This window comes from Hakea prostrata, chromosome 11 (genome assembly GCF_041222555.1).
Source record: "Hakea prostrata isolate BN-2017 chromosome 11, UWA_Hpros_2, whole genome shotgun sequence".
Lineage (NCBI taxonomy): Eukaryota > Viridiplantae > Streptophyta > Magnoliopsida > Proteales > Proteaceae > Hakea > Hakea prostrata.
In genome coordinates, this window is record NC_142610.1 from 15,193,765 (window position 1) to 15,219,405 (window position 25,641).

A 25,641-nucleotide genomic window follows, 5' to 3' on the forward strand; every position below is an offset into this window, starting at 1 on the left:
TGAGATGGGGTGGGGACTGGGGCAGCGAAGAGGGTTGGTTTGGGTTGAGATGGATTTGGTTAGAGGCTTCAAATGACTGCATAAATAGTTCATTGGTTGAAGCCCTTTGTATGTGTTTCAACAAAGGTTACTTCTCTCATGGATGATAATCAGAAAGGTAACTTCAATGCTTAAAGCCCTAGATGTTCAAATGTGACTGTGATAGTGTTTTATAACCGCAGAAAATATAGTTCTTTACATGCTTACCCTAAAAAACCACATTAACTACTAGGCATCTCTTAAAAAATCATACTATAGATTTAGGTTTGAAGGATCAAAGTGTAAGGTATAATTTCTGAAGGAATGCCTCATGTTCAATATGCTTTCCAAGCGGGTGCATGTAAAAAACTTAAATTTTAATTTTATTTATACCCATAACAAGTAAAATGAAACTTTAATTGTAAGAATTTTGGAGGAAAGCAAAGATGGTCGAATCAACCACCAAAGCTTGGACAAAAAGAAAAGCCAAGAACCCTTATCCAAAAGGAATAAAGAGTTGGCTTTCCCGTGAAGGGATAATGTTGTAGCAAACCTGAGAGCTACTAGGAGTTTAATTCTGCTCAACCAAATTAGGCTCATCAGTAATGTGTTGAGTTGGTATAAGAAATATTATGGATGCAATGACCAAACTATACCTACATGCAAAATCAGCCCTGAATTCTTAACATAAAAAAAATTGTACAGGTAAGCCTACCTAAGAAAACTTTTCAATCCTACAAAGGAAAATAATTCTACAATATTTCATGGTGCAATCATGGTACGAAGTGTCATATCGCCATGTCGGGGTGGGGCGACATGACACCCCCTATCTAACACGAGGTCAACAATAAGTCGACGATATATCGCTGATATGTAGCCAATGTCGCTGATATGTTGTCAATGTCGTCGATATGTTTTCAATGTCGCTTGTCTATCATGTTTCTTGCATTTTAACCCTATCTTGGTCCGATCTTTGACTCTTACAAGTAGATCTTGCTTCATTATCGCCGATTATTACATTGTTTGTGTCATTCAAGTGAGAATTCATATAAATCAGTGAGTTTTCTAGACTTTCAGTTTCGCCCATATACAGCCGGACATGTGTCGATTAGGAACATCAGTTTAGATGATGTTTTAAGTCAAAATAACACTCCTAATGTGTTTATTGGCCTCAAGTTAGGCTACACAACAAAATTCATTAAAATGACAAATACCCTTCGAAACTGGGGGTTGATTTTTCATTGACACCCCTCCAAATGTTCCCCGACATATCATTGGGTCATCAACCATTGACACAGTGACACAAAGCAATTTTTCGAATCTCAGGTGCAATAAGTGGATGGGATTTTTTCTTTTTCATCTAGAAGGGGATTTTTTACTTTCCCATAAAAGGGTAATTTAGTAATTATGCATATTCATGTGTCATCAAATTAAATTTAAAGTCAGAATTGAAACCCACCCAAGTGATTAAAGGGAGCCCCCAAGTGATTTGAAAATTGTCTTCTACAAGCCTCCATAGCCAGAATCTGTGTTGGTAAAAGAAGAGAACTTGAATTTCAATCCAAAAATGATGCCCTGTTCTGTTCTTGCTAAGATGAGTTCTTGTTAGAGTATTTTCCTTCAACTCATACCGATTCCAAACCGATTGACAGCTTAGTGTCACTTGCAGCCTGGCACTGGCACTGGCCCTGAAGAGGATTAGGCTCTCAATGTCCACCAATGGATCCAATCCATCCACCCATTCAAGATAAATCACTCATATGTAACGACCCTCTCTGTCTTGCTCTTTCTCGCTCTAGTTTTTCTGATAAGAACTTTCTTTCTCTCGTCGTCGTCTATATTTTGCTCTCAGTTTGGACCAACCAAGCTGATATACCAGAGAAGAAAAAGATAATATGGCTCTCAGAATGTGGGCTTCTTCAACAGCCAATGCACTTCGAATCTCTTGCGGCACAAAAGCCACTCTCTCTCCTGCCTTTTCTCTCTCTAGATGCTTCTCTTCTGGTACTGTATTCTTTCTTTCTTTGAACTCCTAATCAACTTCTTGGCTTCTCTCTCTGTGGGTTTGTATGATTTCAGAGTAAAGAGCAGACGACAGTAAGGATCTCTGCTTCCACGTCTGTTTCATCAACTGGGTCTTCTCAGAGTTTCTTCATTTAGTTCTTTCACCTGGTTTTTGGGCTTTTATGTTTCAACTTTCGATCTAAGGGAAATCTTTAGAAATTTGACGATAACGAATTTAGTTGAAATTTGGCGTTTTTGCAGTTCTAGATGGCTTGAAATATGCCAAGTCACATGAATGGGTGAAGCATGAAGGCCCAGTGGCTACAGTTGGCATCACTGATCATGCTCAGGTTAACTTTTTCTCTCAACACCACGTAGTTATCCTCATGGGTCTGCTAATTTCCACTGCAATAACCTCAGATCCTTTGCGTACATGTTTTCTGATTTTCTTCTTTAACACTGTAGTTTGTTTTTCCTTTGAATTATAATTTTAGCTGTCCTATTTCCATGGCTTTGAGTTGGTTCTGTTCATTTGCATATTCTAGCAAGGACACATGATTAGTGAATAGAGGTGGAACGGAGTAGATGGACCTGATTTCCATCTCTTGATGGGTCTGTGGGAAGGGATGGATGGACAATTTCATTCTAAGAGATTAAGTTAGACCAATTTTGTGTAAATATAAAAACCCCACTGGAGGGTTGGAGGTGTATTAAATTGCTTCAGTTCAAGATGCCAAGGGCACAAGGGATGGAGATGGGGGACATTGAACATGGTGGAAGACAGCACCATATGATTGAAATGGTGCAAGATAAGCACATCTTGTCATGGAAACTAGTTAATAGTGATAGATGACTACTACTAGTAGTATTTATCTAATCACCCTGAAACAACCATCTTCTTTTATTCGAATTGCAATTAGTTATTGGTTCTACAGGCTGGTGATTTATATTACCCAAATCATACTTGCTTGTCACTTTAAAGATTTATGCAAAATGGGTACAGGATCATCTTGGAGAGCTTGTGTTTATTGAGTTGCCAGAACCAGGGACTTCAGTTTCTAAAGATAGCGGTTTTGGAGCTGTAGAAAGTGTTAAAGCAACCAGTGATGTCAACTCTCCAATTTCTGGTGAGGTCGTTGAGGTGAACTCGAAGCTTACTGAAGCACCTGGCTTGGTGATTCCACTACTTCTGACTCATATGTTGATTATTTCCTTCATTTTTTTCATTCTGAGGTTTTTGACTCGTTGCATTCTGTAATGTAGATCAACTCAAGCCCATATGAAGAAGGATGGATGATCAAAGTGAAACCCAGTAATCCATCAGAACTAGGTTCCTTGATGGATCCAAAGGAATATACGAAATTCTGTGAGGAAGAAGATGCTGCCCACTAGAACTCAACTGTGTTTTCAGGTTATTTTAACTGTTTCTAGCCTTTTTCTTTTCTTAAGAAGATGTCAGCCTCATGATACTGTTTCAAGTTTGCTATTGCTGTGAATCTCCCTCGTGGATATGGGAGAAACAAAGATTGTATTTTCATCCTTCCTTTCTTTTAAATTACGTATTTTCATGTAATGAACGCAAACCATTTCCTGTTTCCTAAACATAAATCACTTCATCTTATAGTGTGTTCTTATTTTTCTTTCTATTATTTGATGGTTACAATCCATTATATCTTTTAAGCACCAACATAAAGGAAGAAAAATGAGAAATTTAATATATTAACTTGAAAGATTTAGCTAGATACCCTTAAGAAAAAGAAGTCTCCACTGTTTGATGCAGAGCTGTTTTTATTTGAACAGAGTTGTAAGTCTTTTGCCTATTTGTATTCATATGATAGATAGCACTCTGTTGATCTACAATATTAGTTACCAACAATCCCCCTTCTACCATGTAGTTATGTATATTTTGGTTAGTATTGGTTCTCAAAACCGTAGATCACTTCAGACCCTGTGTTGAATGACTTCTCAAGAACTTTTGCAGTACAGACTCTCATATCTGATGATTTCGACTCATAAGCATATGTTCCTCACCGTTGCGTTTCAGTAGAACTTGAATTCCAAACTGGATGCTGGTTATAGGACATGTTCCTATGAACAGCACATTGTTAGTTTATTCCTACTGCACATAATCCACAAACTCTCTATTATTGGTGGCAGTTGAGGATGATGATAATTTTTGCAGATCATTTATTTCTGGAATCAGAAAAAACATGATATTGATATGATGGTATAATATCCCTCTGCTTACATAGCTGGTGATGAAACCTTCCCAACTCTTGCTTGGCAATTGTCTGCAGGCCCTGTGAAGATTCTGGATAAAGCCTGCACAAGGGCAATTTAGGTTAAATGTATGCAGTGAAAGATCCTCCCTCTCCCTAATTTTTCTTGGTCAAAAGCATCTCTGTTTGTTCATATATATTTTTCTAATTTCTTATGTAATGAGAACTTGAAAACTATTATCAAGAAATTTTATATTTTCATTAAAAGAAAATAAATATAAGCTAGTTCAGATAAATTTAGAAATAGAAACAGAAAGGAAAATTGATGCTCACAGCTCACTGATAATTTAGGAGAAAGTGATGGAGAAAGATGGCTATGTCTAGCTTTGCAAGATCATTTCCAGGGCATAGCCTGCTTCCTGCTCCAAAAGGAAGGAAAGTTCCTGGTTTTGGCATGTAATCCTGGTAACAGGAGAGTATCACATCCATACATCATGGATACATATTTACATTAACAGAACCAAAAACAAAATCATGATATCACTCACATCCCATCTGGATGGGTTGAATTCCTTTGGATTAGGATGAATTCGAGGATCCAGATTTAACGGTTCTCTACCAGACAAAAACTTTCCATCCCTTGGGTACAAGATAAACTGATAAGAAGGCCATTCAGAGAACTACCATGTATCATGAAAAATCATCATCAATTGAAAGGAACTATGGTGAAAAACTGACCACTGAAATTTTGATCTTTCCGGCCTACCACAAAACCATTAGAGAGATATTAATGATGCACATAGTTTCATCGATCGCCTTCAAAACCAAGCTCGTTATCGATATTGTTTAAATTTGAAGTATACTCAAAATGTGAGAATCTCCTGAACAGTGTTCTTACCTTGGAAAGATAATGATGCATTTGTCTTATTCCATTTAGTGTCAATTCCTTCTGCCCAGGGGGTCGATTCTTTATAATCTACTCTTGCTTTGCCTTAATCATTTCAGAAAGGAGGAGTTGGCAAGCAACATATAATTCCTCAAAACATAAAGTTGATCGAACTCCCAGATTACAGTTTGCCATCTTGTCCAATACAATGAGTTTTCATATCACAATCTTGTACTTCAATCATGTTAAACTCTAAGCTGATAGCACCTTTGCTTTCTTGATGACTTCTGGGGTGGTCTTGGAGGAAAATAGTTGCCCAGATCATGATGTGGCCGGGAGATTCATGCCCAGCAGAAAATTCATCATGACTTTCCTCTTGCCAGGAGTAGAAAAACCAGTAGCTTTCCTCTGCCTTCTTTCATTTACGGCAGACTGAAAAGCAGCTACAAGTTTCTTCTGAGCCTGATAACAAGAGAGAACCCATCTCAATTCCAAACAGAAACAGTTAGTTGATTTGTGTGGAATCAGAATATCATCAGCTAGATGTATAAGAAGCTTATAAGGTTTCACCCTGAGTGCTTCATGATATGCGAACCTGGGAATATCAATGGCTATGGCTCTGACTCTATAGTTTAGAGCTGTATATTCCTTCTCTGGATCTGTCATTGTTTGCTCACTCTCGGTGCCATGGAACATGTACATAATTATCCTGAAAGTGAACCTTCTGAGCTCTGTCAATAACTCAATTTCACCCATACCAGACCATTTCTCCAGAGAAGACACTGCAGTTCCATCAATATACTTCATGTAAACAGATCATGTTTCATGGCCATTGACAGGAGCTGCAGTTAGCTCCCGGGAGGCGCTTATGCTGTTTCCCTGAGATGCCAATGAAAGATATTTTCACACCACCACACCACCAGCGCAGGTCAGGTGTTGTAACCAAGGTTAAAGTTCGGATCGATCGATCGGCAGGTGATTTTGAGACTAATGCCAGTATCGAGTATTGTATCGCTTTGGCTAATGTACTTTAGTGTAATTCAATGGCGAGCGTATCCAGATGTATCGACGGTTGGGTCAAATCATGGATCACCACCAGTACTTATAGCATCGGGGATACTTTAAACCTTGGCTGTAACCATGATAGATGGGCTTCCAAACATGCTATATCTGAGTCTCAGGGAAAGAGAGATTCATTGTTCTCATCAGAATCACTCTCAGGATACCACCATAAAGAGTTGGTGCTAAACTGCTGATGAACTCTGCCTCCGCCTCTGGGAGCTCCTTACCTGATCTGGGTTTTGAAATATTGGGTTGGGCTTTTGTATTGGGGCCATCTATGCTACATGGGTCTCGGCCGAGGCTTGGGCCTGGGTCGAGCCCAAGTTCAAATTGACAAGCAATTTTTGTTCTCCATGAACCCAAATCATGGTTACCAAAGTATTAATTAGTATTAGGAATCAGATTCGCATCGGCCAATCCGGTTTTGATGACCCTGAATCGGATAAGATCGGACATAATTGACTGTTTTTTTAATAAAAGAGTCTCTTAGGACCTGTTTAGTTACATGAGTCTGGAAATTTCAAATATCTAGAGATTTCAAATCTATGGAATCATAATTCATAAAATTAATTGTTTGGTTGTGGAATAAAATGTGTGGATTCATCCTAAAAAACATTTTGGTCGACGTGATTTTTATGAATGCCCAAATATTTAGCGTTTTTATAGTAGCAATGAAATCTCTGGATTTCACCCCATACCCATAAATCTACAGATTCACATTTTTAGTGTAAAAAGGTGAATCTCTAGATTTCATGAATCCATAGATTTTTACAACCAAAAGGGTATAAATCTCAGATTTGTGAATTCAAAGATTTGAAATCTCTAGATTTATATAACCAAAGAGTCTCTTATAAAATTTTGGGTAATTTTCATGGTTTATGTCATTTTTAGCCCAAAAAAACTTAGACTTTGCATCAGTTTTCCTCGTGTTGTAGAAAAAGTCAATTTAAGGACAAATTATGGTTTCTATGAACAATTTGTCTTTATTTTTTTTTTTGTGTAATTTTCATTTAGACCCCCGAGGTTTGGTCTATGTCATTTTTAGTCCAAAAAAACTGAAACTTTGCATTTGTATCCCTTGTGCTATACAAAAAGTCAATTTACGGACAAATTATTGTTTTTATGACCAATTTGCCCTTTTTTTTAAATTTAATTTGTTTACATACATACCCTCACCTGCCATGAAACTCGTGGCTCCCCTTTTAGGTTACAAATTATAGAAAATCCTAGAATTCAAATAAATTTTAAAATATGATTAAAATACTCTTATATGTTAAAATAACTCAAGTATCCCTTAGCTTAAATCATATTTGCAAATTAAAATCTTAACCAAGATGGATGAAGAGATTCTCCCCTTCACCCATTTTCTTCATTTCCATTTGCTCAACTCAACCAACCAGCAAACACTCATTTCCATTTAATGTTAATCTTTACAAATAGGGTTTAAACTAAGGGCTAATTGAGTGAACCAGCATGCCCCATAGCTCTTTCAGGTCCTCCATAGACTATAATAAGATACTAAATGTATTAGATCCCACAACTCTTTGTACTTGCTATTCTATGTAATATTAAGCTCTTATTTACTACCCAAAAAAAAGAAGCATGCCCATAGCTCTTGAAGGCCATGCCTGATAGCAAAAAACTCCATGTAAAAAACAGAGATTTTCTAGGGTTTTCCATTTTTCCAGCTTTATATGTTGGTGAAGATTACAATGATAACTCAATTCGATAGCCATTAATCGATTAATCTTGGGCAGATTTCTACACTACATCCTAATTTGCAAAGATGAACGAAGATGCATTGAGCAAACCGGTTCTGATTCTAATTAGGGAAATACAGGTTTTGATGAAATGAGCAGTCCATAACATTCTGCAGAACACAAGATGTGCATAAATCTTCAAAACAGAGGGTCTCAGCATATATCTTGTTTAGCCACTTCCCTGATGATATACTAAATAAAATTGTAACTGCAAATGCAAATCACTTCAGTTCAAGCAAGAAGAGCACAACCATTTGAATGACACTGAATTAAACACTGGATTCTACAAATCCTAGCTGCACAACTTGGCACTAAAGTACTGCCCAACTTGACTTCTTTAAGAATCATAATCAATCCAAATGCAATCACCAACTTGACTTCAACTCTACCCACTGGAACAGGTCCTAATGGCCAGTGGGGGAAATTGACAACCCAAAATGATCCAACAGAAATAGAACACAAAGCTTGAGGGTGTATTCCGAAAGCCATAAACTCCAACCAATGTGTAGTACCAATCGAAGTAACAGTTCAAGTGAATAGCCACAGAATCAGTATTTCAAATAAGTAAGACGGATCAAATCCAACAACACCCATACAAATTAAGGAAAAACTGCTGGAGCATTGCTTTCAGAGGCTAGAATGTATGACAGATCAAATCCAACAACACCCACATAAATTTGTGAAGCAGGAAATAGATAGCAAATAAGATTGAGATTTTGATTCATTCATTGGCCGCAAGAAAGCTTCATAAGTGTAAAAACAACATACATCACCAGTCACCACAATATATTACTGAGATTTTATTTCTATATTTATGCTGACATCACAAGAAGCATACAGAGCATCGATGAGATGCTTACAGTAACACCATAAACTTGACAGTTGTAGTTCTAGAAAACAACAAACCCTACAAATCTAATATTACAAGTAGTTCCCATAAAAACAGAATCCTTATCCCAGCTAAATATCAAGGTCCTCCACAGCTGAAGAGGTTTCAGTTTCTGTGTAGGAAATAGAGATCAGCTTTGACCTATACTTCTCAGCTGTGACACTCTCTTTCAACTCAACTGCATCTGTGCCGTTTGATTCAGCTGAGAGCTCTGAAGAAAGATCTTTATCTGGAACGCACTCTGAGATAGCAATTAGTGACTCACGAGTCAGCTCCTGAGATTCCTCCTTGGCAGTTTCTTTGGTATCCATAAAATGTTGATGTTTACCTCCTTCAAATTTCAACCCCATTATTCCCTTTGACAATAAACTAAAACATAGAGACATGGGACTACACATTCATGTTAAAAAGACATGCTGAGACTGCAGAAGGACCAGTCATGAAAGCAATCCAGTGAATGTGATACACCATGCGAAATGCATATCTGGAATCATAACAAAGTTAATTTACAAACATGAATGCAACATTTCTGTCTAAAAGATTCCACTGGAAAATTTGCAACATTAAGACTTCATAAGAAAAGGAAATGGAATCTTGAAATACTAGATTTACCCAACATGACCAGCTCTTTGAAGTCAAATTACAATTTCGAAATTCAGGCTCCAGCCAAGATCACAGAAGCTAATTTTTCTCTTAAGATAACCACTCAAGCTGTCTATATTCAGAGGAGGAAAGTGAAAGTAAAACCATACTATTGCACCAGCATCAAAAGTGATTGACAAAACATCAGACATGGAAACAATCCCAAAGATTGTGAACAACATTAACTTGAAATTCCATATTAACTGAATTTGTTTTTAATTCCATTTTTATTATCATCCTCAAGATTCCCCAACTGAATTTCCTTAATTCCCACAGGATTATTCTTCTAGGAGATTTCAAAAATGAATTTCTTAAACTCTCATTTATTATTCTTCACGAGATTCCACAGATGAATTTTATTAATTCCCCTAGTATTATTCTTCCGGGAGATTCCCCATAATATTTATCTCCTTGCACCTCAAGTGCATACAAAAAACTCCATACAGGTTAGTATTTCTGCTGGTTCCCTTATCAAGCCATGGGTAATTGTCAGTGACAATCAGTTGCTGAATGGTTAACAGCCCATTTAAAATTTTGTGCCGAGAAGATAAAAGAGTCAGTCCCTAGGCTCTGTTTTTCATATTTTAATTTCAGTATATCTGTGGACATAACTGAGTGAACAAAACCCCAAGAATAATTAAGCAGGAAGTAGAGAACTAACCAGTTATCCAAAAAACTAACACCAACTGCATATGAATCTTGTGAAACCTTTTTTTACTTTTCTGTTTTTGTTTTCCCACCTTTGTTTCACAAGAATTCTCCAATTAAGCTCAAGTTGTACTGTTTTGCTTTTCCACCATCAAAAATCAATACACGTTTTTCATATGTAGATTATATAGGCAATCAAACACAAACAGAGATCGAAATCAGGTAAAAACACAAGACCAAAACCAAAGAAACCCTAAACAAAAGAGAATTGAACAAAACCTGACATATTCACAATAGATCGAACACAAATTCTCGATTATATCTTAAAGCATACAAGATCATCTTCAAGAGAAAGGAAGGAGATAAGTTGAATGGATCGAACCTTGTTGGACCTGCGAGAATATAGTTTGACTGTAGAGAAGAACAAGAAGATCCTCCGAAATCTTACTGTTCCGGTTTTAAAGCATCGTTTGATTCACTGTACGAATCTGATCTGATGCAGCACCGTACTCATCTCGATACCACCTTAACTTTCTGAACCGTTGGATTTAAACATAACGTCACATTGTAATTCCCGATAGCTTATCTTGTCAATAAATAAATCTCATTATTGTCCGCATGGAACACGCTAGAATTAATTATTCACTTTGTGAATAAAGAAATAATTAGATGACATGTCACTGACTCACATCAGCCACATTTGTGTGAGAGACGAATTTACCATAATACCCTTAACATTTTAAATGGTCTGGGAGCCACGACTCACGTCAGTGAATAAAAGTACGGGACCGGTCTGGTCTGGTCGGGAAAAGTCTAACGTACCTGGCCGAGTAAACCCATTCCGGCTTTCCTGGTGTTTGTGAGTAAACCTGTAAATGGATAGTCGAAATCGGTCTCTGAATTCGAATTTGCATTCATTTAAGAGTGTCCATATCTCGAAATTTTTCTTACCAAAAAATATATGTATCCATCCGCTAACTAACCGGAGTTGGATTCAGATAATTGCTTATTAGATCGGATAATTTCCGGATATAATAAAAGATTCAACATTTTTTTTCCTCTGGAAAAAAGGATGATAATCAGCTTCGGAAACAGGTAATCAATAACCGGATAATCGAAAATAAAAAATTATCCAGTTAGAGTAAAGTATTAAATAATTTTCTCTAAAAGAGGCTAATAATCGAATTTGGAAGCTGGTAATCGGTAATCGGAAATTAGAAGAAAAAAAAATGACAATCACTAATCAATAATCGGATAGTTTATCAAAACGGATTATTATCGGATCGGATAAAGTTCTGTATTTGAATTCGGATGCCTTCTCTAAATTCTTAGGATTCAGATAACGGTTTTGCTAATTGGATTCATATTCAGATACACTGAGTCAAATCTGATTTATTTACAGGTCTAGTTGTGAGGGATTTTGGTAAAATCCTCCTAGAGGTCCGGTCAGACCATATGCAAGGAAAAGAAGCGAGTCAAGGGAATGCCGGCTTTCATGGTGTTAATTTTCTGTGGTTCCTTGGTCCATTGTGTTGGTTCAACCGTGGTTCGAAAGGAGAAGCAGGGACCATGTCTGCCTTGTATTTTCCTTTGGACTATTAGGTAAAACCTAGTTGTAGAAATCAAGAAAACCAATAGATTAATTTTCTTATTTTCATTGAGATATATTGATTCATTGAATTTGCAATAATGGCTCATAATGGTTACATTTGGAATGATCAGGTCTGTAATGTCTATAGTTCCATAAATGCATTTGAGGCCCATCTGTAATAGCATCTTCCAAATGTTATCAACCATTTGGGTTCATTTGTAATTATAAACTTTTTGGGCTGGTTTTGGCCCAAATCAAGATTTGGTCAGGTGGGTTTATAATGATTCTGTATTCAATCTTCTTAGCTCCAACCCACATGGTTTCAAGTGTTAGTATTGAACCGGGCAAACAAAATGAGTTGGTACGAAGCTAGACCGGTTGATCCGGCTCAGGCTCGATGTAGTTCAATCGGTTCACAAATTAGTCTTAAGATCTTGCTAAGCCATCTTCAACAACTTTCACCTATCCTTTCATTGGCATTAAATGTCTAATTTGTGTCAACTTGGTTTTGTTAATTAGGCCCGGTTCTTAATGCTCAAGCCACAATCAAGCCAAATACTGGGTCAGTCAATCTGAACCTGAGTTGGCCTGGGAGGCTTTGTAGCAGGGTCCACCCAAACCAGCCCTATGATTTCATCCACATTCTAGAAATATATCTAATCCAATAATGAGAACACTGGACCAATTACAAATACCAATGGGCCAAATAAAGATACCAAAACTTACATTATTCCCAGCCCATATATGAAGGTCCAATTCCCCATGGGCCAGTGTTAGTTACTACTCCAATCGTTTTGCAACAGCTGTCCATTCCCAGCCCATATGTATGATGGCCCAATCTCCCATGGGCTTGGGTAGGTTATTACCCTACAATGAAGAAGGACAAGCCTTGATGCAATAATAACCACAACTATATAGCCTGATGGTGGAGCCACGTGAATCTGGATCATCACCCCCGACGGTGAGCACAGAGTGCTCCCCGACGGTTTTTCCACCACAAAAACAGTGGGGCCGAAGTCTGAAAAATATTAAAAAATAATAATAAAATAAATAAATAAAAACACTTCCATCACCACCCCTGCCCCCCCCCTTTTTGTGGTGGTAAGCCGTCTGAGTCGCTGATCCGGACTCGAGCCACGTTGGGGTAGGGGGTCATGCTCCCAGAGCCCCCCCCCCCCCCCAAACTTTTTTTAGGGCCTGTTTGGTTACATAAGTCTAGAGATTTCAAATATCTAGAGATTTCAAATCTATAGATTTTAAATCTATGGAGTCATGATTTTTAAAATTAAATGTTTGGTTGTAGAATGAAATTTGTGGATTCATCCTAAAATAACTATTTGATCGACGTGATTTTTGTGAATGTGCAAATGTATAGCTTTTTTGAAATCTTTGGATTTTACCCCTTACCCATAAATCTATATATTTACGTTTTTAGTGTAAAAAGGTGAATCTCTAGATTTCATGAATCTAGAGATTTTTACAACCAAACGGGTATAATTCTTAGATTAAGAATCCAAAGATTTAAAATCTCTAGATTCAAGTAACCAAACAGGCCCTTAAAAAGTTTAGTTATGTTAGGATGAAGGCATCTATAGTCGCCAATGATGGGTTAGTAAAGCGGTTAAAGACTCTACCTCCCACGGGGAGGTCTTGGGTTTGCACCCAATCGGCGACATTAATTTGAGGATGTAATCGTGGTGCGTGCAAGCTGAACCTCATAAAAAAAATGTAAAAAAAAGAAGAAGTTAAATTTGGCCAAAAAAGAAGGCATCTATAGTAACCAACTACCATGATTCATTTGGTTTGCATCTAGCTTTTTACGGTTGAAATCATCTTTTTATTTTTCCCCTATTTACTGTAGATTTTATAAGATTTTTTTAATAAAAGATATTTATTTGTTAGCTATTCTTATGTTTTAATTTACTTTTTTTTTTTTTATAATTTACTTATATTTTTGTAAATAAAATTTTCATTATTAATAATTACCTATATTTTTAATATGTGAGGGCCATGTCTAAACATGATAATACAATTTAAAGGTGAGATCTTTAGTAGGTCCTAAATGGGCCCATATAATGTGTGGTGAAAAAGCATTAATGCTCTTCTGATGAGACCATGACTCTTATTATCCGCCTTTTCCCCTCCTCTCAATATTAAATCCTGGCTCTACCCTTGCGCTCAAATTCTGCTTGTGCCAAAGCTTTAGGCAATAGATTCGCCAAAGATCTCATCATATACTAAGTTGATGCAGAAGTATGTCAATTCCTAAAACCCACTTCCAATCTATGGAATACAAGGCATTGTACTCCCAACATCACCAAACTCTTTGCTTTTCCATTTCTTGAAAACCAAATCATATCAAGAGGAAAATTCTTTAGTGGGCTAAACAGTTTTTTAATGTGAAATCCATGATAGATATAGTAGATAGAGTCCTACAAGCATTGCTCTATCGTCTTTCAACGCCTGACAATCTTTAACTTGTGCCCTAGGGCACGTAATGAGTCTTAGGGCCCTTCATGTTCCACTTTGAGGTCACAAGAAAAAGGAATGGTTGAAACTGCCATGAAGCTCAATACCCTTAATATATCAAAAGGAGTGGTTAAAAGTGGTCAAACCACTAATGTGTAAAGAGAGAGTTCTGTTCAAGATTTTTGTGAGGCTGACAAGAGATTATATTAGAAAAATCTTGTGGTGAAACCACTGGACTTTGATTTTGTGGAAGCTTTTGGCACAGGATTCATCTTGTATATATAAACAAGAAGATATAATATATTTCTAGAAGTCTTTTAATATTAGCCATGTTTGCTTTTGCAAAATTATTTTCTACATATGAAAGCTAGTCTATTAATTCATGTATCAAAAGTTAGTGCCCATAAGATAAGGAGACTTACCTGACCCAGAGGTGATGTTTGATTCCACTGAAAGAAATAAGAAAAGGAAAGAAAAATATGCAAAGCCATTGCCAAATGGAGGCAAAAGTGTTAACCATAAGGATTAAAAGTAGCCTGACTAGCTACTTCCTCAAGAACCAACAAATATGCACAAGTTCAGATTGAGAACCTAACCAACATATTATTTCAAATTCAACCACACTATCATAGTTTCCTGTGGAATTCTATTAGAAAGTTTCTTGAGAATGTTCTTAGAATTTGATCTATCAAACATCATCAATTTAATTTGACCACTTTTGTAGAATTGGGCAACACTTTATATCTTGTTGAGATAATATTTTTTTCTTTCTTTATTGTAGTGGCTCTTCTTAGAAGTTGGTAACTTTTGTCTGGAAGAGAGACTGAAAGTGGAGTGGAAGTGCATTAAACTTACTTCGTTCTTTAATTTCTTGTTTATGATTTACACAAGAAACTTGGATTATTGAAGAACCACAAGCCTTGTTGAAGATCGAATAATGATTGTTGGGATATGATATCTTTGTATATTGTTGCTTGTATTAGTGAGTTGATTCTGAAAGGCCATTAAAGGGTTGGAGATGTTTTGTATTATTGTCTGTTCCTGAGGTTGTGATGAACTAATAGGTCCATATAGAGATAAGTTTTGTATGGCTGTCTGGGTTTTTCAATATATTACTTGTATAGGCTTTCACTGTGTATATTTGCATTGAGGGTTCTTTCTTTTATACACAAATTTTTGAAAGGTGCACCAAAATGAATGGCTATGACCCTTTCTTCCTTTGGTAGTGATGTAGATTTCATTTAACCACATGCATCATAGATAATCTTGACTAACGTTTCCTAACATGTCTATCTCGAGCAACACACCAGCAGGGGTGCAATCAGATTCAACATGGAAAGAGAACAACAAGAAAAAATAAATAAATATATTAAAGAAAATCCCCCCCCCCCCCCCCCCCCCAAAAAAAAAAGAAGAAGAAGGGGCCCTTGAGGAGCTCCACCCATGCACACCAGTTGCTTCGTTGAGAGGGTTCTACAATTTGATAGAACTGTTCACATTCAGCCTACCCTATTCTCCCCACCAATGTACAACATTTGACTTGTATAGCTAAGATCAATTCAAGTCCGACATAGAAGATTCAATGATCAAGCCTAACTTAGCTCACACTATAACATCCCTTATCTACCCCATTAAATGGTAGACCTCAATTACTCCTCACTCTACCCAACCATACAGCTCGGACCTTAAGACCCCGAGGGCGATGTTGGTATCTAATCTAACTTTTCAGAGGCAGCTACCCAATCCTAATGGTCGGCCCGCTCTAACTGTTTGTTCTTGTGAACAAGTTCAACTTGTTCTGCCCAAGCTCGACCGAGGGAGTCAGATTTGGTGGCAACAATTTTTTTTTTTTAAATTGATTATATGAGGATCACTATAGAAAGCCCCAATGATTCAGAGTTACAAGAGTTTAAAGCGTATGGGACTTCTATTTCCCTTTTCTTGAGCTGCTATGATTGTATGACAAAAATTACATTGTTCATCTGCCAATCAAACAAAACTAAAAGAATATTATTTGCTAGAGTCTGATTATCACTAAGAAAAGAAAAGAGATAAAAAAAAAAAAAAAAAAAACTAAATCTGAATGAATCACTGAGAATTGTGTGATCATTATATGAATCTTATTCTATTTTTATTGGAAATTACACTGGAAAAGAGAAGAGAAAGTGATAATAAAGAAGAAACTTTGACAGCTTCACTTGTTTGCAGAATTAACAACATATTATCGATCAACTTAAAGTGATTAAACACACTATGGTAGAATCGGCTTAAAAAAACTCCACCACTTGGAACACTGCATCTTTAATCTTTTTGTTTTCTACCAAAAAGGTTCCAGCAGAACTAAAAGTGTTTGAGCTACCTGGCAGAAATTGCTTTAAAGCTCCACTTACTTTGGACAATGCTTTTGTCCATTTAATTTCCATGGTGGAAATCGTTGCTCACCCTATGTCCCTCTCCTCTTTTGGGTGATCAGATGCAATGAAACCCAAACACCCATAGGAACTGAAACTATTGAACCATAGATTGAAACATCAGTCATCCATAGGAACTGATAATATTGAACCACAGATGGAACCACCAGTCACCTTAGCTAGAGATGGAACAGACACAGTAGGAGAAGCTATTGGAAGCTTAGAAATATTAAAAGAAAACCAGAATCATGATTCACATCTTCATGGTTCAAACTGTTTACTGATAAGCATGCGCATTAAGTGCCTTTGATCAATCACCAATCAGTGGCCAGTTTCATTATCAGTCTTCTTATTACTTGAATACACTTGGAGGAAAATGCTTACAGAAGGCATTTTAGGGGACCCTACAGATTTTAATAAATCTGTATCATTATACAAACTTGTGGTTCCAATGACTTAGAAGATTCAAATTGTGATTATAGGAAATTCTGGTCCTGTAGGGCCTTTCTGTTTATAGTGGTTTGTGTCATAATATCATAATATTTAGCTTTTTCAGCAACATCACATTATCATAGATTCTGGAGATTGAAGCACTAAATTAGATGAAGTGATCTTACCAAATGTTAGGTTTTTGTCATTAATCATTATCATATAAAATTACAAACATTGATAGTGGATATTGACGCAGTAGACTATGATGAACCACATAGCCCTAGATTTTACTATCCATGAGATGGTGAGTTAGATAAGCCAAATTCTTTCTTTGTTTCTTATACCCAAAAGAGAAGCAAGAAAACTGAAATTGATCAATGAAGGTTTAGCTGCTTAGATGAAGTAAAAGATCATACACAACACAGTCCTGTTAAGAACTTGGGTGGCCAGCATGCCCAAGTATCTATAACTAGATTTCTACATCAAGCAATTCATATTCGACGTGAGATTATTACTTCTGCATAATGTTCAAAGAGGGACGAGGGCTCCTGTTAACAACGAGAGTTACAATACAAAGAGCACTACCGCAAAAAAGTAACCAATTGAAATGCAAAAATGTGCTTGTCAACATTGAGACCAAGAATTTGCCATAGTCTTCTGATCAACTTCTTGCTGCATATCATATCATGATGTAAGAGATCAAGACCTTTTTTTCGATCGGTCATCGGTATCAGACATAATCTTGACAAGTGGGATCTGACATGTCGGTGTGACATTTTGGTATAAAATTTTGACTAAGGTAAGGTAGTGTAAAGAATCAAAGGTCATATATCCTTTTTCACTTATTATTACATGTTAGATACACTTTTGGGTTGAGAAAAACCAGGCTAAGTGCATAGGCTGCTATTGATGATAAGCCAGTCATCAATTGGATAAGTGCATTTGCTTTTCATTGTCCATCTTTGATAGCTACTTTGAAATTTAGTCTCAATTTTCAACTAATATACATCAATTTGCACTAAAATTTTGCTGATCTAGTGATCTGTCATTGTAGATCCACAGGAATGCTGATTCAGATATGACTGTTATCCCTACCACAAAATAATGGTGATGGCTCACAGGTTCCCCGGATCAGATGGCTAGATGTTGACCTCTCTTTTCTTTGATCTTGTTTAATACTTAGCTTCTTGATTAGTGATTTGGGATTAGACCCATGACTATGACCCTAAGTTTGTGATTACAAGCTGTGTTCAATTGAGCCGCAGTCTTGGACCACTTGTGTTGCATAGTCTGCAATGGCATGCATAACCAGTTGTAAAGCTGAATAGGGTTTTTCTCTTTACAGGCTTTTTTTCTTCTTCTTCTTTTCCAACCAGGAAGAATATATAATTAAGGTCTAATAAGTGCAGTTTAATGGAAGCAATTAAAAGACACAGAACCTAGATATAAGGCAACTTATAAGGCCATGTTTTGGTTGCTACACGCTATGAATAGGGTTATCCATTTAAGAATTACAAGAGGAGAAGCTTCCGATGGATTGCAGCCAAATCTCATGTCGTGTTCCTTCATGCTGTTTTCCAATTAAAAAAACACACAAAATTAGGTCAGATCATCTTTTTGTCTTCAACTTTCACCAAATAAAATCCAGATAGTTTATTCAGATACTGATGGATGACCTCAGATGATTACGTTCATTAGTTAAACATCTTTCAAACTAATACACAAAAAGAAATTGATTCAGATGGGCAAACAAATACCAAATTAATTATTCTGATAGCTGTCCCTAGCTTTATCTGTATTTGAAAAACTAAGTAACATTTATTTTTTCTGATAAAAAGAAAACTTCCTTTATTGCTAAATGCAATGCTTTGGTAGCAATCAACAAGCCCCAGGTTGTTCTGACTGTTAGCAACTAATACAGTAATAGTAAGCAAACTACACCATCAAAGCCAAAAGAAGGCAACTAAGCCTAAGGTGGGGATCCCAAACAGAAGATCAAAAATATATAATGAAAAGATGAGACATAAAAAACTAGGGTAGGAGAAGGCGATTAAACAAATAATGATACCATCAACACTAGAAGATGATTCGGGGAGAAATACGGGTAGGATTTGCGATACGATGAAGATACCAACTATGTAAGATATATCCATTTTTTATAGTGTTAGGGCTATAAGTACTAAGTGAAAATTTAAAAAAAAATTAGTTTGTTTTGTAATTATTCTCATATACACAATTTTCCTTTGTTTTAATGTTATTCTCATATACATTTAGCAATTTTCCATTGTTTTTAATTAGGGTAACCTCAACCTTGTTATTTCATGCTAGAAAAATGGAAAAAATATCTTAATTTTGACCACCATGATATGCTTAACTATGACGCGTGAATGGTTATCTTTGTCTCGTGAACCTAGTTATATAATAATAGGAAGGAGAGGATTCCTAGTCAAGAAGAATTTTGAGCTTCTCACATAAGCGTTTATATGTTTTCTGAGTCAGAAAGAATTGTTGACACTATTAAAGGAAGATGACTTGTAACCCTAGAACACCAATATTACAGCTATTTTAGGTCAGTCGAACCATCACTGTGACAAAGACACTAGGGATATCTGAAAGCAAACTCATTAAACTTTAGCCCTGGATGCAGCAAGGCCATGCATATTTTCCACACTTCCTCCCATCAAGTTGCAGAACAGTATATGTTGGATAAGTTAGCCCATTTAGGTTTGACCTATAATTTTGTCTAATCTCCACCGTCCACCTGGCACACTTACCCTCTATATATACACTCTCTACCACTCTTCTTTCTGCATCTCAGTTCTATTCTGCTCTCTATAGCCAAAACTAGCTAGCTGCTATCTCATTCTCTGGGAAATTTTTCTCAAAGCAACAATGGCATGCTTTGAGGTCTTTAAGAAGGTGAGGTGAAGCATCCATGGCTGTATATGAGTCCTCACTTTTATGCCTTCCTTCATTTGCTTAACTTTTCATCACCTTACCATATATTAATGATCATGACTTCATCTGGGGTACTCCTAGATCTCTCATTTGTTTGCTGATGCACTTAAAGATTAGCATATACATTACTGTTAACCTTTTGGGCTGCATTCATAGGAAATATACTAATGATAATTAAAAACTAATCTTCTTTAATCATTTTTATAACATGATTTTGCTGGCAGAATATAAGAGATGAGGAAGCTGACATAGAAGGAAAGAAGATCAAAGAAGTAGAAGAAGAGTGCACCCTTGATGGAACCATTGATCTTCGCGGTCGCCCTGCAGTCCGTCAACGAACTGGACGATGGAGTACAGGGATTCTGTTACTTGGTAATCTCCAAAACCCTGGAACTGTTACAGTTTCCTTAAACTTACCTAGAGCTGTCTGCTTCTTTCTTTCTTTCTTTTTTTTCTTTTTTCCTCCTCCTAATAAATAAGATTCTGATCATATGGATTAAATGACTTATTTTGACTAGTTTTTGAGGTTCATGCATCTGTGAATCCTGCTTTGGAGAATCTTCTATCAGCTTTGATTCTTTTCAAACACAAAAGCTTCTTGTATATCTAGCTTATTACTCTCTCTCTCTCTCGCATCCTTTATTATAAAATTAGCTTCATGAGATATAATATGCCAAGGTGGAGAGGGGGGAGGTTTTTGGTCTACTATATAAATTTGTCTCTATTTCTTTACAGAAAAGTTGAGAAGTTGGTCCATATAGTTCCAATCAAAAGAAGAATTGGAATAGAGAGAATACAAGTTGTACTGTTTTAAATTAGTGTCTTTTTCCTTTTAACTGCTTTTTGGGTTCCTCTTTGGAATTTAATATATGTGGGTATCCAAGTGTTGGTAAACCAGTACCATGCAAATGAATTGCCACCACCATATTTTGTAGTTCATTCCAATGGATCATCTTCCACTCAACATGGAAAAGGATGGTGTGGATTCACTGATATATGATCAATTACAGCACATGTACATGAGATAATATACTTAATTTGCTAAGTGACAATATCATTACTCATGATCCACATGTGAAAGAAGATAGAGTTTGGAACACATCACTCAAAAGAATGGAATATGGAGTCATGAATCAAATCTATAGATGAAATACTGCTCAAGGGAAAGACCTACCTACATGTCATTCTTTGATAATCTTCAAGATCTTTTCTTGTCCTCTTCTGTTAAGGGATCGGCCAACAAATAGGGTCTCTCTCTCTCTCTCTCTCTCTTATATATAGAAAAGAGAGAGAAAGAGAGAGAGGCACCCATATTACATATATATATTTATGAAAATAAAGTGGGACCCTTTTAACATTATTCCTTTTTGTGTGGTTATCAAAGAGAGGCTTCATCAAGTTTGCAGCTGATCAGGCTCCAACAGGGAAAAGGCTACATCAAAGCACCCATGTTGATATTAAAAATTCAAAGTAAATACATGAATATTTGGAATTACCTTTATTTAATTTGAAGGATGAAGATCTAGTGACACACGTAACATGAAAAAACATATGCTTAACTTGGATGCAAAGTTAGGCCTGATTTATGAGATAAAACACGTACCTAACCTTAATACAAGGCTTTGGTTTGTTTTCAATTCTGCATGGGTGTTGGGTTCAGCTTTTAGGGCTAAATTTCAGCTTCTCAACAGAGACTTATCAAATCAGATTACAAGTCTACTTCATTTCATGCTACACATTTCCAAATGAAGCTATAAATTATATTCACTTGAAAACATAAAATTGGTTCCTTCAAAATCAAGCTCTGAAGTTGTGTAATCATTATCTTTTTTTGGTAATCTGTTAGTGAATCAAGGACTGGCCACACTTGCATTCTTTGGAGTTGGAGTGAACCTGGTTTTGTTTCTTACAAGAGTAATAGGACAGGACAATGCTGAAGCAGCTAACAATGTTAGTAAATGGACGGGAACCGTCTATATCTTCTCGCTTGTTGGTGCATTCCTTAGTGACTCCTACTGGGGAAGATACAAGACCTGTGCTATTTTTCAGGTCATCTTTGTCATTGTAAGTATTAATTCAAAGCCCTCTTCTGAATTGATTTCCTAATTAATTATTCTTCTTTAAGTTTGTGGTTTTCATACATGCAGGGCCTGGGACTCTTATCACTATGTTCATACCTGTTCTTGGTAAAACCTAATGGTTGTGGAGATGAGAAAACCCCATGTGCGCCTCATTCACCATACCATTTAGGCTTGTTTTACCTATCTATCTACATGGTTGCCCTAGGCAATGGAGGTTACCAACCTAACATAGCCACTTTTGGGTCAGATCAGTTTGATGAAGGAGACAGCAGGGAATCACACTCAAAGGTGGCTTTCTTTAGCTACTTCTATTTAGCTTTGAACCTTGGCTCCCTCTTTTCAAATACCATTTTGGGGTACTTTGAAGATGAAGGAATGTGGGCACTGGGGTTCTGGGTATCTACTGGCTCAGCATTCGTAGCATTGGTCCTATTTCTTCTAGGTACTCCAATGTACAGACACTTCACACCAAGTGGCAACCCTCTCTCCAGATTTTCCCAAGTCGCTGTTGCCGCGGCCAGGAAATGGAGGATTGAGGTGCAAGCAGGCAAGGAAGATCTGTATGAAGTAGATGGAAGTGACTCTGTCATCAAAGGGGGTAGAAAGATGCTCCACACCCATGGTTTCAAGTAAGTTTGATAAAGAGCTATCACAGCTTCATTATGTCCTTCATTGTCTCCGTTTCCTAGATATTTATAGGTCTAATTTCCTTTTCTTTCTTTTGCAATGTGTACAGGTTCTTGGACAAAGCAGCATACATTACTTCAAGAGATTTCTCCCTACAATCCAAGGAGGGACTTCACAGTCCTTGGCACCTATGCACAGTTACACAAGTTGAGGAAGTGAAGTGCATACTGAGACTTCTCCCCATATGGCTATGCACCATAGTCTATTCAGTCGTCTTCACCCAAATGGCTTCCCTTTTTGTTGAACAGGGAGCAGCTATGGATACTAGCATTTCAGGATTTCGAATTCCTCCTGCAAGCATGTCTAGCTTCGATATTCTTAGTGTGGCAGCTTTCATTTTCATTTACAGGAGAATTCTTGATCCTTTTGTTGGTAGACTTAAAAAGACAGATGGTAAAGGGCTGACAGAGCTTCAGAGGATGGGAGTAGGACTAATCATAGCAATACTGGCAATGATCTCTGCAGGACTTGTAGAGTGCTATAGACTAAAATATGCAGAAGGTGATTGTTTGAATTGTGAGGGTTCAAGTTCTTTGAGTATCTTATGGCAGATACCTCAATATGCATTAATAGGAGCTTCTGAGGTGTTTATGTATGTGGGTCAATTGGAATTCTTCAATGACCAAACACCAGATGGATTGAAGAGTTTTGGAAGTGCTCTTTGCATGACTTCCATTTCACTTGGAAACTATGTGAGCAGCTTGCTTGTGTCCATTGTTGTTAAGATCTCTAAGAAAGATAATATGCCTGGATGGATCCCTGGGAACCTTAATAGGGGTCATCTAGACAGGTTTTTCTTCCTGTTAGCAATTTTGACTACTGTTGATTTGGTGCTTTATTTGATATGTTCTAAGTGGTACAAGCCTGTCAAGCTGGAGGGGAAGTCATGTGAAGACATTGACAATGAAGATGAAGATGAAGATGATGATGATAAGAACAACACCGAGGACGATGATGACAAGTTCAATGTCTAGCTCTGAGTTTCAGTCAGTTTCCATAACATGTATCTGTTAATACATAAATAAAACAGGAAGGGAGGTGGGGGGGGTTGTCACAGTAGTCACATTACTAGGACCTGTTTTGTTTATTAGAAGAACAGCGAATAATGTGAGACTGAGAACCCCATTGCACTCTTCTCTGTCTGTCTCTCTTGCTGTCTTTCTCCTATCCTACTGTCCCTGACCCAAGTGTAAAGGTTTAAGAGATAGGCTGACCAAAGAGAGGTTGAAGAGGATGGGATGAGGTGTTGATCAAGGTAGTCATTCCCACTGGCTCTCATTTGTTGATTCTATTATAGGCATATAGAATTGGCAATCATGTTGTGGGAAATTCTAAAGAGAGAGCTGGTCCTTTTAGTGTCCTCTCTGTTCCATCTTGAATTTCTCAGTTAATGTTAAATTTTACAGAACTGTTTAATCTGTTATTAGTCTGTTCTTAATCAGAAAGAACCCTACTCTCCAACTCTGTATTGACAGATTCTTTCAGACTTCATCAAAAGGCTCAGGTACTTCAAGAGCATATGATAAGATGGTACCGTATATTGGATGGTGGAGATGTCATCTCATAATATAAAGGATAGATGTAAACACAAAAATGCTAGTGCATGTAAACAGAATGTTTGGTTTTTGCGTGAGTAACCAGTTAGCATCATATGAAATAATACCAACTTCGATAAATATCGGCAGTATCAGATCAACTTCAAGAGAATGAATTCTAAGCTTTAGGAATTCCATACTCTAATACCAAAAAAAATAAATAAGTTACAAGCAATGGTCAAGAAGAAAAAGGGGGAGAAAAAAAAAAAAAAAAAAAAAAAAAAAAAAAAGGAAAAAAAAAATCTGTAATGATAGCAGAAGAAAAAGGGTTATAAAAAAATAACAATCACAGACTGATACACAAATGAAGATAATACACACCAAAGGCAAAAGCAAGGTTTGAGGTCATTATTTAAAAAAAAAGGAGAGCCAACAAAAAAGAAAATCAAATGACAATGATAATGTCCAAAGGCCAAGCGCCGCCGTACCAACAATAGCGGAAAATCAATCACGGTGATACCAATAATTGGAGGTTTTATCGGGCAGCTTGCACCGACAATCGCCATTGAGCCACGTGTACACATACCAATCGGACGGTATCTAAGTAAAAGGGTGGGGTTGTATTGCAAATATAACTTATTCTTTTTTTACACTAAAGGGTTTTTTATTTTGCAAATTTACAAAAGGAAACCCCTGGCTCAACCTAATCCGAAACCCCTATTTTGCAAGCCCTAGTTTTAGAAATCTGGGTCGTTTGCTTCCAACTGAAAGACCCAAGTTGACTTGAAGATGGAACTTGTTATTGAGTGATAGTCTCTTGGTATGATATGAAGACTAGTATTGATCTATTCATTGTATAATTCTCACTCATTGTAAAACTCAGTCCCTTGTAAAACTCCTCATCCTGTATAACATCATCTCAATATAAAGATAATGAAGGTTCTCCTGAGTGGTATGTTGATTGGAAAATTTCACCGTGGACGTAGATTTTCACACTGAAGATCAAACCACTTTAAATCCCATCTTTATTTGTTTTGCTTCTTTGATTGTTTCATTAATTTGAACATGGTATCAGAGTGCATACAACATTAATTCAATGGTGGCGAAGATTCGGTGGTATTTATTTGCCTTTGCAACTTTATATCGAAGTTCTGATTTGGATGCCAACGTGTGAGTGAATTTGAGTTCATCCAAATTCAAATTCATTCAATTAATTTTTCAATTGATTGGTGTCCTCTTTTTGAGAAGTGGAGTAATAAATTATTGAAGCTGCAACGTGTAAATTGTTGGTATTAATTGGAGCTCCAACGTGTTTTTGCCAAATTCAAGATAAGTAATCATTATTTTAA

At 36.8% G+C, this 25,641-nt stretch overlaps 2 protein-coding genes, 1 long non-coding RNA gene and 1 pseudogene across 5 annotated transcripts; 2 read left to right on the forward strand and 2 right to left on the reverse strand.

Moving 5' to 3' along the window:
• The first annotated feature begins 1,779 nt into the window (after window positions 1–1,779).
• Window positions 1,780–4,537, forward strand: LOC149000346 (glycine cleavage system H protein, mitochondrial-like). 3 transcript variants are annotated; one of them, XM_089140295.1, is made up of 5 exons: window positions 1,780–2,022; window positions 2,284–2,372; window positions 3,026–3,196; window positions 3,286–3,433; window positions 4,320–4,537. In XM_089140295.1, exons 1-4 carry the CDS (start codon window positions 1,914–1,916, stop codon window positions 3,412–3,414), a joined length of 498 nt encoding a protein of 165 aa, XP_088996421.1. In that variant the 5' UTR covers window positions 1,780–1,913; the 3' UTR covers window positions 3,415–3,433; window positions 4,320–4,537. The 3 variants fall into 3 exon arrangements, with proteins under 3 accessions (XP_088996421.1, XP_088996422.1, XP_088996420.1); XM_089140296.1 differs by lacking the exon at window positions 4,320–4,537 and adding an exon at window positions 4,205–4,305; XM_089140294.1 differs by lacking the exon at window positions 4,320–4,537 and having other exon boundaries at window positions 1,782–2,022; window positions 3,286–3,656.
• LOC149000347 (ent-kaurenoic acid oxidase 1-like) lies at window positions 4,206–7,372 on the reverse strand (annotated as a pseudogene).
• Window positions 7,373–7,877: 505 nt separating this feature from the next.
• On the reverse strand, window positions 7,878–10,657 carry LOC149000348 (uncharacterized). The gene is made up of 2 exons (XR_016170880.1): window positions 10,511–10,657; window positions 7,878–9,322 (listed from the first exon to the last, which is right to left on the reverse strand). It is a non-coding gene; the product is annotated as an uncharacterized LOC149000348 (long non-coding RNA).
• Window positions 10,658–19,577: 8,920 nt separating this feature from the next.
• Window positions 19,578–24,428, forward strand: LOC149000349 (protein NRT1/ PTR FAMILY 7.3-like). Its single transcript, XM_089140709.1, has 5 exons — window positions 19,578–19,950; window positions 20,214–20,361; window positions 21,836–22,053; window positions 22,137–22,699; window positions 22,807–24,428. Exons 1-5 carry the CDS (start codon window positions 19,924–19,926, stop codon window positions 23,729–23,731), a joined length of 1,881 nt encoding a protein of 626 aa, XP_088996835.1. The 5' UTR covers window positions 19,578–19,923; the 3' UTR covers window positions 23,732–24,428.
• The last annotated feature ends 1,213 nt before the right edge of the window (window positions 24,429–25,641 follow it).

What these genes read in the sequence shown, in the direction of transcription:
- LOC149000346 (XM_089140295.1), top strand. Translation starts at nt 1,914, where the DNA reads ATGGCTCTCAGAATGTGGGCTTCTTCAACAGCCAATGCACTTCGAATC. An exon ending in GCATCACTGATCATGCTCAG is followed by an intron (nt 2,373 to 3,025) that starts GTTAACTTTTTC and finishes AAATGGGTACAG; the next exon opens with GATCATCTTGGAGAGCTTGT. An exon ending in TTACTGAAGCACCTGGCTTG is followed by an intron (nt 3,197 to 3,285) that starts GTGATTCCACTA and finishes TCTGTAATGTAG; the next exon opens with ATCAACTCAAGCCCATATGA.
- LOC149000349 (XM_089140709.1), top strand. Translation starts at nt 19,924, where the DNA reads ATGGCATGCTTTGAGGTCTTTAAGAAG. An exon ending in GCTTTGAGGTCTTTAAGAAG is followed by an intron (nt 19,951 to 20,213) that starts GTGAGGTGAAGC and finishes TTTTGCTGGCAG; the next exon opens with AATATAAGAGATGAGGAAGC. An exon ending in TTCAGGTCATCTTTGTCATT is followed by an intron (nt 22,054 to 22,136) that starts GTAAGTATTAAT and finishes TCATACATGCAG; the next exon opens with GGCCTGGGACTCTTATCACT.